Source organism: Neovison vison, chromosome 6 (genome assembly GCF_020171115.1).
Source record: "Neovison vison isolate M4711 chromosome 6, ASM_NN_V1, whole genome shotgun sequence".
NCBI lineage: Eukaryota > Metazoa > Chordata > Mammalia > Carnivora > Mustelidae > Neogale > Neogale vison.
In genome coordinates this window covers 106,529,145-106,550,200 of record NC_058096.1, presented here as the reverse complement: position 1 = coordinate 106,550,200, position 21,056 = coordinate 106,529,145, and the positions used below count along the sequence as shown (strand labels likewise).

The window sequence follows — 21,056 nt, the reverse complement described above, 5'->3', positions numbered from 1 at the left end:
TACATCTCATTCCAAGGGAGAATTGCCATACCTATGAAGGGCTTAAGATGCTGGGCGACCAAAAACTGGCAAGAGTCTATTACATGCAACTATTATGTGCCAGACCTGCATTAGGTGCAGAAGAAGGGTTAAGGCATCATGAAAAATATGAAAGTGGTAGAGAATTCCATGATTCTTGTCTCATATGCATCAGAGATAAGGATACTGAGATATGACAGACAAGAGGACAGTTTTTTTGCACCTTCAGTTATTTTCTCCCTTCAAATCTTGAGTAGCCCCCATATATCTGCAAGAGTGTGTGGTGTGCAGGCATCAACCATCATGCATGATCTAGAAACTGGCTGAAAGTGAGCTATGAGAGGGTCTTTGACAACATTACAATGGCTGGCATTTAGCAGACAACTTGTAAGTATTTTATGTCAATACAAACTTGTTATTCCTCTTCAGTCACTGATTAGGTAGCATCCTGGTCAGAGCAGGAAGTCCTCTCGGAGTTGGGAGCCTATTGCACAGCTTTAAGAAGGGAAGGATGATCAACCGTGGTTACCATAGTAAAAATTATGAGGAGCGGTTAAAAAGTCCAAAATGCTTCAGAATGGTGTGGATTCAATAAGTTAAAGTTACTCACATGACTATTTGGACACAAATGTGCTAGGCCTACATAGTGAATCCTGCAGATCTTTTTTTAGAACTGGAAGGTAGTGGGCAGAAGTTGCTGTCCCAAGGTAGAAGTATAATTGGGTCCTTTGAATTTTTAAAAAATTTTATTCATTTATTGACAGAGAGAGCGAGCACAAGCAGGGGAAACAGCAGGCAGAGGAAGAGGGAGAAGCAGACTTCCCACTGAGCAGGGAGGCCTATACGGGACTCAATCCCAGGATCCTGGGATCATGACCTGACCCCAAGGCAGACGCTTAACTGACTAAGCCACCCATGTGCCCAGGTCCTTTGAATTTTTAATGAAATGTCGTTTCTGGGAGTGCCTGGATGACTCAGTCAGTTGAGAATCCGATTCTTGATCTTAGCTCAGGGCTTGAACTCACCACCGTGAGTTTATCTCACGGTGGTGAGTTCAAGCCCCATGTTGGGCTCTGCACTGAGGGTGGAGCCTACTTAAGAACAAAAATAAAAATTCATTTCTGTCATCTCCACCCCTGGTGCCTAGGGCATGTGGGTCATCCTATAGTCAAGACCAGAAAATCCATTCTTCTCCTGTTTTGAATAATGCTCCATGGAGCTCTCAAATAAAACACAACAGAGAAATACTTTCATCATCCACATCTCAAGTTCTGAGCATTACTCCTATGTTATGTACACAGACATGTAGCTGTCCATTTACAAAAAAGCCTTTGTAGAGTAGATTCTAATATGGTAAATACCAAACAGTCCATGAGAAGAGCTGCCCATATGCAGAACATCTGTGTTTTTGGTAAAAGTGCCTTAGAGCTCACCATCCATCACATTGCTCAATGTTCCTATATTAGTCAGCATTCTTTTGGTTGCCAGAGATAGAAACTGAGGTCAAATCAGCTTGGGCAAAAGAGGAAGGTATTTGGCCACATAGCCAATTCATAGGAAGGGCCGGGATGTAGCAGAGCCTGGGAAGAAGAGGAACCAGGGCCTTGAACACAGTCTGGGTATTTCTTTCCACCCTCCTTTGGCTTCTTTCTCAGGTGGGATTTCCCAGATGGACTTCTGCCACACGATTGGGGGTTTGCTTGTTGGCAGCTCTGAGACTCACTTCTCTTTGGTTGGTTCCAGAGAGAAACTGAGGGGCTATCTTCAGTTTGAAAAGCCCCCAGGGAAGACTCTAATTGGCCCAGTTTCATTCAATTACCCAAGCTTAGACCAGTCTCTGTGTCAAGGAGGTGGGGCACAATGATCGGCCCAGTTTAGGTTAGGAGTCCAAGGTTGGCCAAAGGGGATGTGGGTGGAGAGGAGTGAAGAAGGGGAGATTGGTAAAAAAAGGTAGAGAGCTTCTATTTGAGCCACTTGATTTGGGTGGGACTTGGGAGAGCATTTCCCAGAATGGGAAGGTACTGGACTAAAGGAAAATAAATGTACATTAAAGAGGGATAATAAATCCTGGTTTACTTTCTTTTATTAGCTAACTTATTATACTTTTGTCTTAGCTCTGGCTGTCAGGAGGCTCCCTGCATGAACTTTCCTTAGCCTAGGTTTCAGTGATATATTCTCCTCCTACTTTAACTACTTAGATCTTCTTACTTTTTGTTGTTACTGGTTTGTCTTTTATAATACCTCTGAGGCTTTAGTATGAGCCTCTTTAAGTTATTTCGTGGAAGTGTTTTTTTTTTTTTTTTAAGTGAGAAGTGAGCTCTAGGCCTAATGTGGAGTTTGAATATGACCCTGAGATCAAGAGTTGCATGTTCTACTGATGGCCAGCCAGATGCCCCTAGAAAGGTCATTTTTGTATAAAGATAAGTCTCCTTTGCTATGAAAAATATAATTTAGGCAACCTACAAGCTGTAAGGATAGACATTATTTTATTACATCTAACTTTTGTGGAAAGCTTTAAGGCCACAGTAATTATAGGAGTTTTAATACTGCTATGACTTTAAAACATAATCAAACCAAAAGTTGCCTCATAGCCCTTTCTGAGGAGACACTCAAGGATCTACAAATTTACCGTCCAGGAAGTTTGCTTATGATATATCAGGTCCAGGCCAAGTAAGAACTCACACTAACTTTCACCGGGCACCGGGGTGGCTCAGTTGGTTAAGTGTCTGCCTTCTGCTCAGGTCTGATCCCAAGGGCCTTGAATCAAGCCCCTCAAGAGCAGGGAGCCTGCTTCTCCCTCTCCCTCTGCATGCTGCTCCCCCTGGTTTTGTTCTCTCTCTCTCTCTCTGTCAAATAATTAAATAAATGAAATCTTAAATAAATCACTGACATTCAAGAGATTGTGTGTCATGTAGAGTAAGCTCTACATGGGATAAATATCAAGGGCATTTTGGTGTTAGGGGAATTAGGAGAGGGGCAGATGGCCAGTGAATAATTCTTAAAAGGTGGGGTTAGGGATCACAGCACTCTGGGTTGATTGGATGAATGCATGAATTGGATAGACGGAATTTCACTAAACCCACTCTCTACCAGACATTGAATTTACAAAGATTGTTGAGTTCTGATTTCCTATTGATTTCAAAATCATAGTCAGAAGAAAGAGAGGCAAATCAGTGTTTCAGTACAGGGTGATAAGTGCTGCAATGGAATTCTGCATACAGAAGGGGCATTAAATCAGACTGGAGGAAAAAGCAATCAGAGAGGGCTTCCTGGGAGAGTTGATATTATAGCAGAGTTTTAAAAGATGAGTAGGCATTGGCTAGAAGGTGCCCAGTGAGGGAGAGAAAGGGGGAAGCATTCCAGGCAAAAGGAAATACATCTGGGAAGGAATCATTCAGTGTAAGCATGGGAACCAGAGGTAGCTGAGTAGGGCTGGAGTAAAGATATGCACAGGTCAATAAGCCTGAGAGATGGGCAGGGTCAGACCATGAAAGTTTTGTTGGGCTAGAGTGAAGAGTTTGATACCATGGCAAGAAGCCATGGTAGAATCGTTAAGCAGAAATGTGATTCGAGATTTCTGTTACAATAACACTTTGGCATTCTGAGTCCTCCGGGCAGCTAGAAGCTGCAAGAAGGAGAGGCCCTGCAAGGTTGTGGGACTAGGAGACAAACTCAAATGGAAGCCAAACCATACTTTGGCTGAGAGCCAACTCTGAGCTTCAAGACTGGGAAAAGAAAGCAAAGGTGAAGTAACTTTATAATTTCTTCACCTACCGTGCCATCGCCTTTTAGAGGAAAGCCCAGAAACATAAATCATTCTGAAGTAACTTAAGTTTTGAACTTGAATTTTTTGAACACCTTGAAGGAAATATGCACCATAGCTGTTATTAAAATCCATTCTCTCTTATCTACATCTATGACCTGGACAACTGCTAGGTTTTAGGGCAGCTTTGTATGAGTTTCTAAAAGTTCTCTTTGGGGACGCCTAGGTGGCTCAGTTGGTTAAGCATCTGCCTTCAGCTTAGGTCATGATCCCAGGGTCCTGGGATTGAGTGTTACATCAGGCTCCTTGCTCAGTGGGGAGCCTGCTTCTCCCTCTGCTTGCCTTTCCCTCTGCCTGCTGCTCCCCCCTGCTTGTGCTCTTTCTCTCTCAGACAAATAAATAAATAAAATCTCTTAAAAAATAAATAAAAATAAAAGTTCTCTTTGGGAAGACCGATTAGAAATAGATGTCCTCTTCTCTGGGGTTGTCGCTATCCACCTGAGGGCATGAGACTTAGGGGGTCTGGATTTAGCATGGTCTGGATTTCAGACCAATTCTAGCAGCTATCTGAGCAGCCCTCAGTACAGCCCAAACTATGGTAGTCCTTCTTCATCTTTGCCTTTAAAACTCTACTCCACTCCCAGCTGGAGCATCTCCTGTCTTCCTCTCCCCTCTCTCTCTAGATCTGTATCACAAAAGCCTAAGGACCAGGCCTGGCAGTCCAGATTCCTCCACGGCAGCTGGTAGAGGGAGAAGTCTGGAACACAGAGATGATCAAATTTGCTCTATCACAATAGGGATAACTTATGACTTGGGAATATCTTGTGGTGAGGATAAGGGCCAGTGCCAGTTCACATGTTTCCAAGTGGTCAGAACTAAGAAATGCTCAGAAAAATCTCAAAGAAGAGGCTGATCCATGACCTCTGGATAATGACAAGGTAGGTCATAAGGAAGCCAGCATGGGGTCCTTGGGGGGTTGGGATGGAACGTGTTTGGAAAAGGGGGTTGATAAGAAGCCTCCAGGACAACAGCTGGGTCAGAATGTGGCAGTGGGCAGTAAGCACAAATGCTGAGCCTGCTCATGGCCCAGTGGGAAGTGAAAATCAGAGCAGACCTCATTGAAGAGGGAAGTGGTGTTTTTGTCAGGAAAAGCCAGGTTTCATCTCTGGTAAGGAGAGGAATATGTGCCAAAGCTAATTAAGGTGAAGAACAACCACTATGTTTTATATTGTAAGATCTAAGTCAGGAAGGCTTAGGGTAGACTTCTTGGGCCTGAGATTCCAATTTGGAGAATCACTAGATAATCCAGTTCTCTTTGTAACACACTTTGTACCAGAAGCTCATTGTTATTTATTCCTTTTTTAAAAATTTAATTTTATTTCTCAGTGTTCCAAGATTCATTGTTTTTGTACCACACCAGTTCTCCATGCAATATGTGCCCTCCTTAGTACCCACTACCAGGCTCACCCAACACCCTCACCCCCTTCCCCTCCAAAACCCTCAGTTTGTTTCTCAGAGTCCACAGTCTCTCATGGTTTGTCTCCCCCTCCAGTTTCCCCCAACTCACTTCTCCTCTCCAGCTCCCAATGTCCTCCGTGTTATTCCTTATGTACAAATAAGTGAAACCATATGACAGTTGAGTCTCTCTGCTTGAGTTATTTCATTCAGCATAATCTCCTCCAGTCCTGTTCATGTTGATACAAAAGTTAGGTATTCATCCTTTCTGATGAGGGTGTAATAGTCCATTGTCTATATGGACCACATCTTCTTTATCCATTCATCTGTTGAAGGGCATCTTGGTTCTTTCCACAGTTTGGCGACTGTGGCCGTTGCTGCTATGAATGTTAGGGTACAGGTGGCCCTTCTTTTCACTACATCTGTATCTTTCGGGAAAATACCCAGCAGTGCAATTGCAGGGTCATAGGGTAGCTCTATTTTTAATTTCTTAAGGAATCTCCACACTGTTTTCCAAAGTGGCTGCACCAACTTACATTCCCACCAACAGTGTATGAGTGTTCTTTCTCCACATCCTCTCCAACACTTGTTGTTTACTGTCTTGTTGATTTTTGCCATTCTAACTGGTGTAAGGTGGTATCTCAATGTGGTTTTGATTTGAATCTCCCTGATGGCTAATGATGATGAACATTTTCTCATGTGTCTGTTAGCCAATTGTATGTCTTCTTTGGAAAGTGTTTGTTGATGTCTTCTGGCCATTTTTTAGCATAATTATCTGTTTTGTGTTTGTTGAGTTTGAGGAGTTATTTATAGATCTTGGATATCAGCCCTTAGAGGAGCAATGTGGGTTTGGAGATTGTGGTGTCAAATAGGCAAATCCACTTGGCTGGCAGGACCAAGTACAGGATGGCACTGCATGTGTAGCCTCCTTCTATCTACTTATGTATCCATCCATCCATCCACCCAACCATCCATACAACAAATATTAAATGTCTACTGGGGGCCAGCAAATAATTGAGAGAGAAGTAAAATCCAGCCATTGCCTTTCAGAGCCTTATAAATCTAATAGAGGAGAAGACTAATTAAAAATAGACCATGTAGGGGCACCTGGCTGATTCGGTTGGTAGAGCATATGACTCTTGACCTTGGGGTCATGAGTTCAAGCCCCATGTTGGGTCTAGAGGTTACTTAAAAATAGGCTTTAAAAAAGGGTACAGAGGGATGCCTGGGTGGCTCAGTTGGTTGGACGACTGCCTTCGGCTCAGGTCATGATCCCGGAGTCCCGGGATCGAGTCCCACATAGGGCTCCCAGCTCCATGGGGAGTCTGCTTCGCTCTCCGACCTTCTCCTCGCTCATGCTCTCTCTCACTGTTTCTCTCTCAAATAAATAAATAAAATCTTAAAAAAAAATAAAATAAAAAAGGGTACAGAGAAAAAGGGTATAGAGTGTACAGAGAGAAGTCTTTCAAACCCAAAGCTGTTGAGGTAAACAGAGGCACATGCTTGAAACTGTGGTTGTTGGGCATAGCTGCATCAGAGGATGGGGTGGGGTTGTATAGACCAGACTCTAAGGGGCCTGGAATGGTAATATTGACAGTACATTAATATTTCATTTTCTGGACACTTTTAATACAATCTTCCTTAGCATTTGGGGCCCAATTGTTATTCATTATCCGTTTGTCTAATTGTATCAGTCAGGACTCTTCATTGCATATGGCTGATACTCAGTTCAAACTGGTTCAAGCATATTTTGAAAAGAAGTTATTTGCTCACATAATTTAAAAGTTCAAGGTATTGATTTTAGGTCTCTCTAAATCAATTATGTTCACATAATGTCATCAGGAATCAGTTTCTTTCTCTGTCTCTTGTCTCTACTTTCCTCTGTGTTGGTTTCTTTCTTAGGGAGGGTCTTCACACATGGAGGCAAGAAACTATCCAGCACCTCCAAACTTTATTTCTCCCAGCTCAGCTGTTACAGTACAGAACTTCTCTTTCCCAATGGTTCCAGAAAAAGGTCTAGATTTGGCTTTGATTGGACTTGTTTCTTTCCATGCCCATCCATGAACTGCTCCCTGTGGCATGGGAGATTAATATGGTGACTTGGGCTATGTTCACCCTTAGTCTGGGAGGTGGGGCTAGCTCCCCTCAAACCTCTTAGATATTGGCAGAGGGATAGTTTCTTAAAGGAAAATCTGGGTATGCTTACTAGAAAGATTAGGAATGATGTTGGACGGGCATAATAAGAACTTCCTATTATATTTTTGTAGTTGAATCATTGCTGAATCCTGGCCATAAACATTTCTTGTGATTGATGTTCTATCCTGCTTGATCTTGCAGGACAGAACAAGCCCTTCTTTCTGTTATACATTTGGATGGGCTGAGTTACATGGCATTGCTGAGGTCTCATCAATGGTCCTGTGGGGCTGGGAGGGACACTGGTTCTGTAGAAACATAGCTGGAGTTCTGGTCTTCAAAGGGTCCATGTGCAGTGTCCTTGAGGAGTGCTGAACTGGGCAAGGAGTTTGGCAGAAGGCAGTTCTTTCAAGGCTTGCTATTTAGAATCAGATGGGGGCAGTTCTGGGGTTCTAGCTCCTCTGTCGGTTTGGAGGCAAGACTCAGCCAGCAGCTGGGGGCTCAGAGAGCTGACTCCAGGCCCCAGGTAGAGATGGGGCCTTAGGCCTCATGGAATTCTAGTAGGCTGGAGCTTAGAAGGTTCATCATGGAGCCCAATGCAGGGCTCAATCTTGTATCCCTGAGATCATGACCTGAGCCAAAATCAAGAGCTGGACACTTAACCAACAGAGCCACCCAGGTGTCCTAACATTTATATTCTTAAATAGAATTAAATAGAATTTAACTCAGTTAACTGATGTTAGAGCTATTCCAATACAGAGTATGTGTCACTGATGCAGAGTTAGTTTCAGGTATAAATGGGATGGTGAGGGGGATTAGAGGAAGGACAGAGCAGGGTACAACATGGGTGGAGTTAGCCTAGGAATGAGATAGTGGGGATGATGGGGTGGGTGTTGGTCTATGGGCCTGTGATTGGGGTTAGAGGTATAGGAGGCAGGGGTTTCAGAAGCAGGTGTGGAGGCCCAGGTCCAGGGGGTGAACCATAGTAATGTTGGGCTGGGTGAAAGACTCTGAGTTGATTATATTTAGGAACTGCTGGGGCATGTTAACACTTATCAGAGGTCTAAGTGGAATGTTGTTCCAGTGTGGCTGTGTCCTTCCTTTCCAGGCTCCAGGCCCTGGACTTGGGGGTGTGATGAGTATGAGGGTAGAGGGCATATAAGGCATGCCTTATGGATCCGATTCTTCCAAAGGTGTTTGATAATTTTAGAGGGGTAGAATACTGTCCAAAAGAAAACATACAGGGATCAGGAAGGACAAGTTCATTTGTTCATTCATTCACTCATTCATTTTCTCCCCAAATATTTACTGAGTCCCTCCTAGGCTCCAGGCACTGTTCTAGCCCCAGGGATACAGTGGTGAGCATGGTACAACCCATGCCCTCACTCAGCTCATGTTGTAGTGGGGAGACCACTGTTAAATTAATTAATTTCAGGTTGTGACAGATTGTAAAGAAACAGAAAGGAGGTGAAGATGTTAGGGAGTTGGGGGCAGCATTGGGGAGGGCCTCTCTGAGGAGGTGAATTCTGAGCAGAGACCTAAATGACTTGAGCAGTAAGGCTGGCAGAGCTCGGAAAAGAGTGTGGCCCAAGCTGTGCTTGGGGCCACACCCTAACTTCATTCCAGAACACTCTTAGGCCCATAGAGGTTTTTATGGCTATTGTGGGAGACGAGCTCACTTGCCCAGCCTCTATTTTGGGATTGGCACTGACTCATTGCTGAGTATTGGGCAACTGGCTCCCTACTTGAGACTATTTCTATTAGAAATGAGGATCTTAATAGCTACCTCTGTTTTACAAGAATCTCATGAGAATTGGTCAGTGTCTGTCTAGAAAGTATTTTTTATTACACAAAAATTTATTTATCTCGAGTGTAAGCCAAGGAGTAAACGATTAGCAACTAACTCGGCTTTGTTTCACAGAGTGAAATTTGGTCTGGTTCTGTTGGTGCTCTCGTTCAGTTGACCCCTAAAGGTAGCCTTGAACTCCTGCCGATTTTCTTGGTTTCAGCACACTGTTGAGCTCCAGACCAAAAGCCCAAGGTTCTCATCTCCATTCTATTTCTGACAGCCCATATGGCCTTGGGCAATTCACTTAGGTTCTACTTCTATAGTCTATCCGCTATAAAATGGGTATAATAATCAAAAAAGTACTATTCTTTGTCCTACAATGTGCTAAAATTATAAATGTAAGAGATTACTGTTATTAAAGTGGAAATCTAGGGATGGCCCACTCTACATAGATTATATACCTTTTATGAGGTCCCAACTTGGCCTAGGTATTTCCATGGATTGCCCAAGAGAGCAGCAGGGGGCCTGGGAGTTTGGTCTATGAGAAATATGTAGATCTATTCTAGTTTCACCTTGTCAGTATTGAGCATGATTGTGGCCCAGGAGAATGTATTTAAGTGACAGAAAATCAGTGGCAAAGTCTCAGAGAAGAGCAGAAAAATATTGGGACTTTGGGAGCCAAAGCAGGCAAAAAGAGCCCTAGAGAGAGGACTCTGTCTTTAGGACACTTCCTTTCTCTCTCCCACGAACATTTATTGAGCTCCTACCATGTGACAGGCACCATGCTAATGTCTCTGGACAAGACTGTGTGTAGCCCTAGCCCTTACTCTGTTCTGGAGTGGCTGTGGACAACAGTGCAGTGACTCTGACACCCACTTACCTGATAGGCACCAGGCCAAATGCTGGCAAGTCAAGAGTTGCAAGACAGAGTGTGATGGGTCTGCCTATTCTAAGTATCTCCCAACAGCCTGCCAACATTCCTCTGACCTGGTCTAAAATACCTTTCCCTACCAAGTGCTGGGTATCATGCAAACCACTTTGTTTATATTATCTTATTTATTCTTCCCAACAATTCACTGGGGTAGGGACTATTACATCATTTTACAATGGGGGAAATGAGGTTTGCTCACTTGTACAAAATCATGTAATGAAGTAGCATCAGAGCCTAGTCTAGACCACAGCCCCCTTTGCCTTCCAATAGCCTGCACTGCAAACTCTTCTTCCTGCCCTCTCCTGGGCTCCTGGAGCCCCTTTGCTCCAGTCACACACACACAGAAAGCTGGAAGTGCCTGAGAATTTACCTACTTCTGGGATGGCCCATAACTAAGACTGTCAGCAGGTGCTAGAGAATCATAGATCAGCTTCTTTGCCTCTTATGGGGACAGCTCTGGAGTGTATTCACCATTGGTCCCATGTAGGATCAAGCAGAAGTTTCTGTATGACTTTTGTCTTGCTTAACCTCCTGCCTTCCCCTGTTCTGTTCTTCCTATATCCCTAACACATCACTAGCTGATAAGGGTCACCTTCTGGGCAGTCAAGAGTCCCACTTGGGTAGGGGCTGAGCTGAAGCAGGATGTTACTCAATGACTGATTCCAACAGAAAATTCAGAAGCTGTGTCTAGCAGTGACAGGCCTGATCAAGAGTTCAGATGATCCCAGAGATTCCAATAACCGTGTCACATGGGAAAGACATAGGCTTCAAAAGAGCCCCTCAAAGTGCAAGACATTGAATTATATAACTTATATAATTTATATATATAATAATTTGTATACCTATCTTGTTTAATATTAAAACATCTCTCTATTGGGCTTTTGCAGTTCTTATTGGAATATTTGAGATCATATAGATTCAACAAAATTCATATTTTACAAATCTTAAAATCACTTTGCAGGTGAAATAGCATTTCTAAATTTCACCTTGGTGGGACTCTGTCGATATGTTTGCCTCAGTTATGTGAAGCCTCATTTGACCCCATCATCACTGCCCACCCTCTCCTGCCAAAAGTCCCATTTTCCATATTGATGTACATAACATTCATGTGGGTGACATTCACTTTACCCCTGAGATGATGGCAGATCTCGGTGATGCTCTAGAGCTTTGCCATCTAATAGAATAGCCACTAGGTGCATACAGCCTTTGAGCAGTTGAATTATGACTGGTCTGAATCAAGGTGTGTGTGGTTTTTTTTTTTTTAATTTTTAAAAAGATTTATTTATTTATTTTAGAGAGAAAGTGTGGGGAGAGGCCGAGGGAGAGAGAAGCTTTAGCAGACTCCACCTTGAGCATGGAGCCCAACTTGGGGTTCAGCAAGGTGTGTTTTAAGTACAAAATATACATGAGGGATTTTGAAGTCTCAGTGTGGAAAAACGAATGTAAATTATCTCATTAATAATTATAAAATATTTGTTACGTGTTGAAATAACATTTGAAGTGTATTGGGTTAAATGAAATTAATTTTATCTCCTTTTACTTTTAAAAACATCATTACTAGAAAATCTGAAATTACACATATGGCTTGCATTTTATTTCTATTGGGCGGTGCTCCTCTAGGGACTCAAAAAAAAGGGAGGCTTAGGAAGTGAAGTTGTTCAAATCCTGGAGAGGCTGAGCTGGGAAGAAATTGTGTGCTTGCTGTGATGGCAGGGTTCTCTGTGGGATCAGGAGGCAGCAAGATGGGTCCTGTGTGATACCACCTCACAAAATATAGCATTCTGTGGATGGCGCTGTGCATCTCTGGTCAAGAGAATTATGGCTGACAAGTGCCTTGTAAATCAGCCATCTGCCCAAATGACATCACTGCCTCTCTGCTTCCAAGTTGTGATTTAGTAACTCTGCAGAATTCACATTTTTACTTTCTTTCTTGCTGTCATATTCCCTAGGAGAAAGAGGCCAGTTGAGGGAAGAGAAGAGGAGGAGGGAGAGAGGGGTGGGAGGATTACTGTTGATTACAATAAGGAGCTGGGAAGGACACAAGGAGACCCTAGGGAGAAGATCTCATTGGTTAAAACAGAAGGTTCAAAAAGTCAGCTAGTCAAGTGATTTCTCTCTCTCTCTCTCTCTCTTCTTTCTCTCTTTTTCTCAATCTTTTTCTTTCTGGGGACTTTTGATGTTTATGATTGTTCCTGGGACACCAGAAGCAATTGCTTTGGTTTTGCAGATTAGGAAATGGGGTAAAAAAAAATTGATGAGGGATTCCCAGGGACAAATAGGAGGTGTGGAGAAGGGAGGAGTAGCAGGATTTAGGAGTAAATCCCTCTGTGTTGGCAAAGAAGTCCCAGTTTGGGGAAGTGCATTCTGTGACCCTGGGGCCTTCCCATTTCAGTGACTTGGCGAGGAGATAATGGCTTTCTAAGGGTCTTGTTCATGTATCTGAAGTTCAGGAGGTCCAGTTGCCTAGTAAGGTGGCGACTGCCTCAATTAGTACCGTTTCTGGGATGAGGCTTTGGCATTGTCACAAGCCTCCAAGCTCTGTATGGGTGCAATTAATGCGTTACTCTAAAGGCACCTGTCACCAACAAACTAAAGTGAGAACACACCTGTTAAGAATGTTCTTTTTGAGTCCTGCTTCTGCTCCCTTCAATGGCTCCCCATTGCCTACTGAATAAAAACCGAACTCCTCAGCCTGCCTCCAGTACCTTCCACAATCAGGACCTAGGTTATCTGGCTGCACTGATCTCTCCCCACCCTCTCTCATAGCCCCTGGGCTCCGGCCAAACCACCAGCCTCCTAGAGCCTCTGCGTGTCCCACACTCTTGCATCTACTTCTCGTGTTTATTACCTGAAAGTCCTAACCACAGTTGTCACATAGCAACATTTTTTCCATGAGAAGCCATCTCTGGCCAGTACAGTACTTCCTAAGTCTTTTTGACCCTTGTAGACTATAATTTGTGCATATGTGTCCTGCTAGATTCTGGCGTACTAGGGGTTAGGGGAGAGACTGTTTATATTAGCCAGCCTAGGCTGTCATTAAAATATGGTATATATATATATATACCATAGACTGGGTGGCTTCAACAACACAAATTTATTTTCTCACACTTTTAGAGACTGAAAGTCCAAGATCAGTACAGTATGGTTGGCTTCTGGTGAGGACTCTCCTGGCTTATAGCCACTGTGCTCACATGGCAGAGAGAGAGAGGGAGGGTTTGGTGTCTCTCCCTCTTCTTTTAAGGACACCAATCCTATTGGATTAGGACCCCCCCACACCCTTACAACTTCATTTCACCTTAATTATCTGCTAAAAATGCTATGTACAGGGGCTGCCTGGGTGGCTCAGTGGGTTAAGCCCCTGCCTTTGGCTCAGGTCATGATCTCAGGGTCCTGGGATGGAGCCCTGCATTGGGCTTTCTGCTCAGCAGGGAGCCTGCTTCCTCCTCTTTCTCTGCCTGCCTCTCTGCCTACTTGTGATCTCTGTCAAATAAATAAATTTAAAAAATCTTTTTAAAAAAGTGCTATCTACATTGCTGGGTTAGGGCTTCAATATATGAATTTTAGGGGGACATAAGTCCAGAGACTGCCTGATAGTTAAATCCCTTCCTGCATTTGAGGCCCCACTGGCCAGGCCTGGCTGTAGGGCCAGGCTTCGGGCCAGAGGAAACCTGGAATGAGGACTGAGAATGAAGTCAGAAACCTTGTTTTGGGATACTAGTCATTGAGAAAGTACAGATAAGGCCTGGGCAGGAGAGGGGACCCCCAATGCTCCCAGAACAATCTCTAACACTCTGAGCCATTGAAGTAGTTTTTTGGGCCAGTAAAGTAGTTCTAGATCCCACCAATTTGGCCAGTAGGGCTCTTATTGTCCCTTCAGATCTGGGACTGCTGTAGGGACCACAGTTGGGCACAGCAGTTCAGTTTAGTTAAGTACCAATTGAATGTCTGGTGTGTGCTGGGTGTTGGAGAAACAGAAAGCAATCATCTCAGGTCTTGACTTTAGGAACCTCGCTGTTCCATGGGGGGTAGATGGGTGTGAGGGGAGTCTGTTTAAACCTAGAACTAAGAATCACAGTAGGACTCACATTCATACATCTCTCTTTCAGGGCCATGTTCTGCAATGATTTAAAGGAAAAGTACGAGAAGAGGATCATTATCAAAGGGGTCGATGCTGAGACCATGCACACTCTTCTGGACTACACATATACCAGCAAGGCTTTGATCACCAAACAGAATGTGCAGCGGGTCCTGGAAGCTGCTAACCTCTTCCAGGTGTGTGAACAGTCTCCGTGTTCTCCTCCGGAGCAGGGGAAAGCAGCGACTCCCCAGAGATCTGCCCGGACTGGTTTCCAAGCTCGTACCTGGCACACATACATACACCACACCCACCCACACACACACTTAGCTGGGCCTCTGCTTACTTGGAAGTCCGAAGAGGCTCCTTTGGAAATTTTCTGAGAGGTAGTGAGATGCAGCATTCACCATCAAGCCAGGACAGCCTGGTGCCTGGAATCGCTACTTGGTTCCTGACTGCAATGACTACAATTTGCAGAAGCCTAATTGGAGCCAGGGGTTCTGGTCATCACTTCAAAAGTCACTTCTCTCTCTCTCTCTTTTAAGATTTTAAAAAATTTATTTGAGAGAGACAGAGAGCAGGGGGAGAATCTCCAGCAGACTGCGTTGGTCCTGGGGCCCGATGCAGGGGTCAATCCTCACAACCCTGAGAGCACAGCCCCAGCTGAAACCAAGAGCCAGATGCTCAACTGACGAGCCACCCCAGCACCCCTCATATATGTAACTTCTAATCCTTAGCACAACAGGGGGAGATGGTTAATTCTCCCTACTTTGCAGGTGGGAAAAGTAATAATGTATAGAGAGGGGGTTATTTGAACCCTGGGCTTTCCGAGTCCAGGGGCAGCATTTTTGCAGTATACCATGCAGTCTCTCTGGGAGCAGTGTCTAGATTTGAGGGAATGCAGGACCTTGTCTGGTCAGCACTTTGTGGTGGGTGTGGAAGAAGAGCACTTTTCATGAGGGGTGTTACAGAAAATAAAAGAGAGAACCCTTGGGATTAAGTTTTAGGTTTCCATTTGACTATGTTGGTTTCAATCCAATTACAATTATATTTAGCTTCATGGGATAATTAGACACATAGATTCTATCGGTTGCATCCATAGTTATCACAGGGGCCCCACCCCCATTACTATTTTTGCCTAGGTCTAAAAGTACACCTTGGACTTGGTTTTGCCAGGTTAAGTGGATTGTCTCTGAAGATGTTGAGATTTATGACAGAGTCCAGGGACAAGCCTGGTCATTCGCAGGGACGGGGACAAACATCAGATCTTATGCGTGGTTTGGGACTTTGGGAGGTGGTATCCTCTTGGATCCTCTGTAGGTCAGCATTTAAAGGAAAACAAAACAAAGTCTGGGAAGGTGGGGAATGAAAGGTCATGAGTCAAGACCATGGACAGTGGGATTATCTTTGTTGAAGCTGGAGTCTAGGCAGGATCTGTGGAGTCCAGCAAGGAAGGGAGAGTAGAAAGAGGGAGGAAACTCTATGAAACAGCACTGATGAGTTCCGAATAATTGTTTGCCAGTTTTATTGTCTCAGTTTCCTCAGGGCATTTTAAAGATAACAGAGCAAGTTACATCTGACAGGGCTGGTCCCGCCTTCGGGTGATATGTCCAAGTCGGCTACCCACCCCTACCCCCAAAGCCTTCCCCCTTTCTTCATCCTGACTTGCTTACCCCATCAGCTGTTTACCCCTTTCAGCTTCACCCCTTACCCTTTCAACTGGCAGGAACTCCTTTCTGTGGAGGGAGGGTCTTAGCAACCTCATGCTCAGCAGCCCTATTTCATCCCACCTCCCACCCCCACCCCACCCCCACTGCTCCAACAATCTGACCGCAGGAAAAACCTTCCCTAATAGGACCTCTATCTAGTTCAGCTTTTGCCTGGGAACTACAATGTATTCTACCAGGGTGTGTGGGTGTGGGCATATTTGCAAATCTTTACTTAGCCTCTTTATTTTCAGTATGATGTCTTCCTGTGTCTTCCTCAATTTCTGGAGTTCAGAACCTCTCTGGTCTGGTTTCTCCAGAGGATATATGTTTTCCAGTGGGAGTGGAGTTGTTCGATCATTAAGAGGTAGAAGGAGTCTCAGGAAGCTTAAATTCTTCTTAAAACCACCCCTGGTATTAGCCCCACCTGCCCTGGCCTTACTCTTTCTCTGGGATTTTAATATTCCTGCTTTTGAGGGTTCCGAGGGACAAACTCCTTTGTAGGCACTTGGTCTGACCTCTTTCCTCTCAGCAAAGCCATTTGCCAGTCTTCATAGTCTGTGGTTTGGGGTTACTGATAACTCCCAATTTCATGGAGGAGGGAGTTTGTCTTTCTGTTTCTTGTTCTCCTTTCAGTTTTGGGTGATTTTAATAAAAATTCTTCAGATAGTAAAGAGTTTTGTAATGTTACAAATATTTTCCATTGGTTATTTGACTCATAATTGTTGGTTATGACTTTTTTTATGTACAAAATTTAAAATTCGTGTTTTGTCATATCTATTGTTCATTTCCTTGATGTTTTTTTGCCTTTGTTACATGTTTTTAGAAAGAACTTCCCCACTGCTTAATTATATCTTATTCACTTTAATTTCTGTTAGTCTTGTTATGTCCACACCTTTGATACTTAAATCTTTAATGTATCTGGAAATTATTTTGGCATAAAGTTTCTCCATGTCCTCATCCTTTTCCTCCTCCACCTCCTCCTCATTTTCTCTCAAGTGGGAGCAACTTCAGTAGAGATTTTGGTTTTAATCAGAGGTGGAAGGAAGAGGAAATAGAGACAGGTTAGAGAGAAAGCGTGCTCTGTTTATTATTGATTCCCCTATTCTGGTAATCCCTCATCTCAGAATTTTCCAAATCTCATTCACTTTCTAGGCAAAAAATAACTAACTTTCTCTTTGAGGCTGTTTTACTTATTTTCCTATGAGTGTTAATTCTTACAAAAACAAGAGAAGAGTGCTCTGGGCATCTGGGTGTCTATTTAACCCACTTTCTAATTTCTGTTGCTTTTGGATGACTTGCTTTGAAGTCTCGGGCGAAGAAAACTGGGGATATCTTCATGCTTGAAAACACCACAAGGGACAGAAGTTTATAGGTTGTTGAAATCACTTTGTGATTTAAAAAAAGTATGTATTCATTTGAATGGATAAAATATACCCTTGTTCCAAATTCAGAAAAACAGAAGGGGAGACAGTGGAACATTTTGCAATGTTCACTTTTAACCATGTCTTGCTATCCTTCATCTCCTATGCACAGTGTGTGTGTGTGCATATATTACTCCCACTCATTGTCTCCAGTTTTTTAAACATGAATGTTAGCACACTATACACCCCATATTGCATTTTGCTTTTTTGGGCTTCGTGATATATTTTGGAGATTGTTATAGATCAGTATGCATAGAGAGTTTTCCTTCTTTTTCTTCTTTTCTTTTTTTAAGATTTTATTTATTTATTTATTTGACAGAGAGAGAGAGAAATCACAAGTAGGCAGAGAGGCAGGCAGAGAGAGAGGGGGAAGCAGGCTCCCCGCTGAGCAGAGAGCCTGAGTGGGGCTCGATCCCAGGACCCTGGGATCATGACCTGAGCCGAAGGCAGAGAGGCTTAACCCACTGAGCCACCCAGGCGCCCCCCCCCCAGGTTCTCCTTAATAGAGCCTTTCTGATGGCTGCAAAAAATTTTTGGGGTCTCCTGAAAAATGAAACATGTCGAGTTATCTTAATGGTCTCTTATAAGGCAGAGTGGTAGAGTGTAAAGAACATGGGTGCTGGAGTCAGGCAGAACCTGGGTTTAAATTCCAGTTCAGTCATTTATTTGCTGTGTGGATGTGGACGGGTTACTTAGATCACCTGAGCCTCAGCTTTCTTATTTGTAAAATTAGGATGATAACAATACTTTTACCTACCTTTTAGGGACAGTTATTTAATGAGATGCTATTTGTAAAATGCCTGATGCATTATAGATACTGGATAGAATTTTCTTCCCATTATTTGTACATTAATTTTAACTTTATTTTGGACAGTTAGTGCCTTGAATAAACTGGGCTGATATTGAGCTGTGAGAACATTTTCCTATGCAATCCCCAAATCTTTGCTTTTTCCCATATTAGGATTATAAGAGACCATGGTTTAAAGTTTTGTTTTATCATATTCATATGATACTTGGTTAGTAGAATGAATTGGTCTGGTGCTATATTTAATTAACACAGAATTATAGGTGGAGAAAAGAGTGACAGAGTGGGCATTTTATCTTGTTATTTTAGAACATCCACAGAGGCCAATACCACATTTGTGGGACTGAAATTGATGGGAATCAGAGTATCTTGGAGTTCTCTACCCCATCTGGTGGTAAAGGTTTTTAGTTGTCACACCATCGCTGATGCTCAGCTGCTCTCTCACTTTCTCCTTCTCTTTTCTGCTCCCTTGCTATTATCCATTGATTACTTCTATGCAGAATTTCCCAGTCTAGAAAGAGATCTTTCAGTTGACCCAGCCAGTCACCACAATTGCTGTATGAAAAGGGCTTTCTGTGTGAGGCAATTTCATGAGGTGCTGGCCTCATGAAGACAGCTAACCCTGGGGTCAGTTACTATTACCATTGTCAGTCTGCTATGCCTATGGTGGGATAGTTTCTTTCAGAAGGAAGGTTAGTGTGGGGAAGATACTGAATGAATTGCCCATAAAAGGAATTTGCAGTAATCTAACCATAATCTATTGGTGAATATGGGAGAAATACATTTTCTCCAAGTAGTTTCTAGAAAGGTAAGAGTAAGAGAAGCACCTATTAGGAAAGGCCTGGGTGACCCTTTGCATGGAAGGCAGGGTTTTTGAGATGAATGTCATCTATTGGGGGCCCCAAGAACTTGTCTTAGCTGGAACTTCAGGCTCTTGAGTTCTATATGAGCAAGGCAGTTAGAAACTATGGAGACTGTAGACTGGGACAATGGCTCTAAGAACTTGGTAAGGGTCTTCGGTTTTAGAGAACTGCTGTGTTTGTTTGGAGAACTTTGTCATATTTGTTACTTTCATTTTTATTATTAAAAACTCATGAAAGAATAATGGCTTATGAGTTTATCAGCAGGCAGCAAAAGTTGTGAGGCCATGAAGACCAGCTCACCCCTCATTTAGTTTTGGGACAGAGGACGCCTAAGATAACAGAGCAGCTGGTTAGAAGAAGGAGCTTTGAAGCCAAAAAGAGATCATGTTGTGTCCTGAGGCCTGATATGAGGAAGGAAAGGGGACTGCCAGAGTGGGAACCTCTTCATCTGGCCTGAGCCTGAGGAGAGACAAGCCACAACACTCTTTGGGCTGACATCTGTACAGACGAGGTAGCCATGTGGTCAGAGGCTGACCCTGGTGGCCTGGGTTGGGTTCTTGGCTTACTCAGTATGTGGATCATAGTCCATAAATATTTGTTGAATCAATGAAGGCATTCATTGTTCTTGCTCATTATTAGCTGAATATGTGGACTGCCTCAGAATTTGCTCAAGACCCCATCAAAAATTGCCTGACTTGCTTTAAGAGGACCCTAAGAAGCCCACTCCCAACTTTAAGAAATGTTGTATGTAGTAGAGGAAGAAGTATTCCAGGGTTAATGCTAATAACTGCATTATTTTTAAGTACCTACTAAGTGCCAGGCACCTAGCAAAAGCAGGTCTCATTATTGCAAGTTACGGATGAACCTCTGTTGTCATTGACAGGGACCCACAGGTTATATGGACCCAACATCAGAGTAGTCAGTTGATCCAAGCAAGGAAACCAGCCCAACAGTTTCTTTGTTGCTATCTAGATAAAATCCATCTGTTGACTGATGCCCCACACACCCTCTTTATCAACCAGTGTTACTTTGTGGCCACTGTAAGTGTTAAGACATTAGGGTTAGTTTCCTGGTCCACAGGCAGTGATAGTTGTGCTTTTCAGAGCATTCACTATGTGGCAGCTCTTGCCTGTACTGTTTCATTTAAAATGAGGTCAGTATTTTTACCCCCAATTTAAAGATGGGAGAAATAAAATTCAGTGATATAAAGTTAAATGTTCATGTTTTCATGGCTAATGTGAGAGGAACCTGAATTTCACTCCTGTCTGCTTATGCTAGCCTGTGTGTTCTCCACTGCATACACCGCATCCATCCCTAGATATGAGGCCCAAAACAAGTCATGATCCTAAGGCAGCTGGGGCCATCAGCAGACTCAGAGGGGGCTTCCCAGTGGAAAATTCTGGGACCCAATGGGGCCCTGTAACTGTGTCGGGGGCGACATTGGCACAGCTGCCACCCCTCATGCCTATCTCCCTCTGGGGTAACTAGAACACTTGGGACTGCCAGTTGTCCCCATCTCAACAGTGAGCTGTGTCTCTTTAGTCTTTACAGCTCTGTGTTTAATCTCAGTGGTGACTTTTATTTTTAGGTATAACTTACATTTAGTAAAATGTACACATCTTAAGTATATGTTTTTTTAATTTTTTACATGTGTTTGCAACCATGTAACCACCACCCAGATCAAGCTCCAGAACAGCCTTGGCATCCCAGAACACTTTCTTTAGAATCTGGGTTGCTGGGCGCCTGGGTGGCTCAGTGGGTTAAGCCGCTGCCTTCGGCTCAGGTCATGATCTCAGGGTCCTGGGATCAAGTCCCACATCGGGCTCTCTGCTCTGCAGGGAGCCTGCTTCCTCCTCTCTCTCTGTCTGCCTCTCTGCCTACTTGTGATCTCTGCCTGTCAAATAAATAAATAAAATCTTTAAAAAAAAAAAAAGAATCTGGGTTGCTTATATAGTTATAGGGGATGTTTACATAATGCCAGGACATAGTAGAAAGAGGCATCTGGCCCAGACTTACCGTGGTTATTTGCATCATTGGTCCGTGCTGGCAACCTGCTGGAGCATCTGTGTTCTCATCAGTCTCTCTCTGATCATT

General features: G+C 43.5%; 1 protein-coding gene across 3 annotated transcripts in view; it reads left to right on the top strand.

Moving 5' to 3' along the window:
- KLHL6 (kelch like family member 6) overlaps positions 1 to 21,056 on the top strand; it is a 77,477-nt gene that overhangs the window by 29,518 nt on the left and 26,903 nt on the right. For all 3 annotated transcript variants that reach the window (XM_044255121.1, XM_044255120.1, XM_044255119.1), the window contains one exon: positions 14,196 to 14,361. In XM_044255121.1, coding sequence (XP_044111056.1) covers positions 14,200 to 14,361 — 162 coding nt within the window. In that variant the 5' untranslated portion in view covers positions 14,196 to 14,199. The remainder of the gene's footprint in view (positions 1 to 14,195; positions 14,362 to 21,056) is intronic.